The sequence below is a fragment of the Propithecus coquereli genome, unplaced genomic scaffold (genome assembly GCF_000956105.1).
Source record: "Propithecus coquereli isolate 6110/MARCELLA unplaced genomic scaffold, Pcoq_1.0 Scaffold48, whole genome shotgun sequence".
In the NCBI taxonomy this organism is placed as follows: domain Eukaryota; kingdom Metazoa; phylum Chordata; class Mammalia; order Primates; family Indriidae; genus Propithecus; species Propithecus coquereli.
The window spans coordinates 4,990,046-4,993,332 of record NW_012150618.1 but is presented as its reverse complement, the minus strand read 5'-3'; the positions used below and the strand labels follow the sequence as shown (position 1 = coordinate 4,993,332).

General features: G+C 33.2%; 1 protein-coding gene across 1 annotated transcript in view; it reads right to left on the bottom strand.

The window, feature by feature from the left end:
* Window positions 1-3,287, bottom strand: part of SHPRH (SNF2 histone linker PHD RING helicase, E3 ubiquitin protein ligase) — a 175,929-nt gene that overhangs the window by 124,714 nt on the left and 47,928 nt on the right. Inside the window, exons 12-14 of the mRNA XM_012655519.1 lie at window positions 1,948-2,111; window positions 1,664-1,842; window positions 382-460 (exon numbers count right to left, since the gene is read on the bottom strand). Of these exons, the coding sequence (XP_012510973.1) occupies window positions 382-460; window positions 1,664-1,842; window positions 1,948-2,111 (422 nt within the window). The remainder of the gene's footprint in view (window positions 1-381; window positions 461-1,663; window positions 1,843-1,947; window positions 2,112-3,287) is intronic.

Genomic DNA, 3,287 nt, shown 5'->3' with positions numbered 1-3,287 from the left:
TACCCTGAATGTGTTGAAACTCTTCTAGATATTTTGGTTGTTTACAGTTGTTCACTATTAAAGACTAAAAGTAACAACTTCTAGCCATATCTTTGTTCATATCTTCATTTCCTTAAAAAAGAACTTCTAAAAATGGAAATGTTTGGTCAAAGCATATGTAAACTTTGAAAGTTTTTGAAGCATTCTGCCTAACTGCTCTCTCTTAAGTTGAACCTATTTAAATTGCAATCTGTAGTGTGTGAGAATGTCTTTTGGGGGGAATTTTGACTTCTGTTATGATTAACCTTCTACAGGAAGTATTTGGAAGAATCAGAGATAACAAAGCAATCACCTTCTACCTTTAATGATATGGATGCCTGCTAAACCATTGAGGGCACAAACTAGCTGCCGATGTGCTTCTTCACATTCAGTTCCACATTTCTTTTGCAAAGATGTCAGCAGTTCTTCCATTGTCATGGTGCTAAAAGAAAAGATAGACTGTTGAAAACTAGAAAGAAATTCCCAAGAGTTATTTCAATGGGTGTGTTATACAACATGTGATCAAGAGTATGAGACTCCTATTGCATCTCTGCGATACCTTCAGCATTTTTTTCTTCATCTCCATTCCAGCTCAATTACCTCTATCTGATCCCACCATTCTTTCAGTTCTTCCCATTTCAGGATAGAGAGAATGGAACTATTAATAGCAGAATGTACTAGTTCCTTAAGTCCTTAAGTAGAATGTACATCATGATGTATTTGAAACACTATGGGTGTTATAAGACTATCTGAATACCAGCATTACAATTTAACTAATTAACCTCTTTGAACTTGAACACCTAATCTGAATACTTTTTTTATCTATAAAAAAATGAAGATTCAAGGATCAAGCCAAATGCCATTTCTACCAGAAGGCTGTTTAACCTTAGCCATTTATATACAAATTGTTTCTATACTCTCATTGTCCATAGTAATTTGTATGTACATCTTGTGAAATTTACCATGTTCACTTTGTATTTCAGAAATCTATTGATATAATTTTGTCATTTTCCCTTATTTGTCTATAATCTGCTTAAGGTCAAGGACAAAATCTAATCCCTCTTTCTATCTCTTATAGCCTAAGGTGCTTTAAAGAAGGTCAATTCCTGAGTCACAGTCTGATACATAAAAAAATTTCTAGGACATTAGAAAAATAAGAACACAAATTCCTTAATGTTTTCAGAAGGAATAATCAAATAAATATAGTTGTATAATTTTAAAGAAAATATTTAATGGTAATCTATCCCTGATGTGGGAACCGAAAAATATAATGAGAGCAAAATCCTTTCATATGTGGAGTACAGACAAAACCCCCTCCCAAAAACAACAAAAAACCCCAACAATAATCCTAATTTTAAAAGAAATGTTCAAAACCATGAAAATACATATGATGTGATTCTCTTTCACAAATGAGATTCCATATCAAAGAAAAAACACCATACCATTAAAAACAACTGACAACTCAGTGATAAGTCTTTGAATGAAACTGTGGGCCAGAAAGTTAATTGCTTAAATATTGTCTATTTTGATACTATCAATTGCAGTATAAGGACATTGATAATAAAACCTTTTTTGGAGTGGCAAGAACTCCCCACGAACGGCCTGTGGGTGGCAGCAGGCCTGCCTGAGCCTCAGCAATGGATACAGGATGGAGGTGACAGTCCTTCTGTCCAGGCTGCTGAGCTTCAGAGCCCAGTCGGAAATCTTCCTGAGTTTTACCACTGCATCCTGGCAGCACACCTCATGTTGACGGTGATAGAAATGCCTTTCCACTGGAGAAAAGTGGAGCCAGTGTATTTCTTCACTCTGTGGTGGTATCTGGATCTATAAAGAGGAGGAAAAAGAAAGATTTCACCCGAAAATTTAACTTTCCATCCCAAAGTTTCTTTTTTCTTATAATACACTTAGTCAATAAAAACTTATACTGACTTGGTCAATCACATCTTTCTTTGCAGACCTCCACAGTATCTTAGCAATAAAGCTGTAGAGGTGCTGAGGATTCTTCTTACAGTAAGGGCGATAGAGAAGTCGAACCCACCAGTGTTTGACACAGTAAGGTTCAATACCAAGAAAGACCACTAACCCAAAAAGATCTGAAAAGAAAAAAGAAAAAAACACTTTGAGAATAACTGTTTCTGTATTTCTTCATAACTACTTTGAATAAGCACTTTTACAGGCATTACACAGTATATAGTAATTTCCATGAAGTAAAAGGTAGATTGTATAGGCTCTTAAATCTGAAATTCAATTCCAACTCAATTTATACTTCTTGAGCATCTATTTTGCTCTATGTTTTGCTCAAGGTGCTAAAATGTTGTGAAGTTTATGGAACCATTATGCAAAGCTTATATTTAATTCCAAAGTCTGAAACTATCATCAGAGGTAAAACCAGAAAACTACTCAATTGAATGTATTTGATAAGAGATATGTAAGAAATACCATGCAGTGAAACTAATAGATGCAAGAATTGCTGGATGAGGAAAAAAGATTTCTAATCACATAGATGATATGGAAAATATTCTCTGATCCAATATTCCTCATACCCTTTGATCTAATAATTTTATTTCTCAAAAACAAGCCTAAGACAATAAAAAATATAGATAACATTTACCCACACAGTGATATTCATAGCAACAATATCAACAATATATAGAATAAAAATGACTCAAATAAAGAAATAAATTATGGTACCCCTATAAAATAGAACTATTTTTCTTTTCTGATCTAGTATATGCCTTGCATTTGTTAGCTTTAGCACATGGTACTTCTTATATATCTCTTGATTGGGCATACTCAATTTTATATTTTATTTTTTCTCCACTTAACGCATCTAAGTGTTTTTTTACATATTTATTTGTTATGAATTATGGAAAACTGCTTAGGATGCAATGTTAAGTGAAAAAAAGGAATACAAAATTATGCATGCAGTATGAGCCCATTTATTTAGAAAAGACTGGATGTAGTTTTGTATTCAAGTGAAGACTACTGGTGAGTGTAATTTTCTTTATACTTTTCCATATTGTTAAAATTTTTCACAATGGGCATATATTACCTTTAGAAGCCATAAAAAATAATATAAAATACCATGACCCTACCTACAACATCATTTTGAAGATGGCCAACAAATATTTAGGTCGAATTAAGCTACTTTGGTGGTTTGTGGGAGTTAGTTACATATGAAAGAACCAAAGCATCATTGCCTATATGCAGAGATGATAGATTTTTATTTTCAGTTCAAATCAATTGCCTATATGCTAATTCTTGAGATC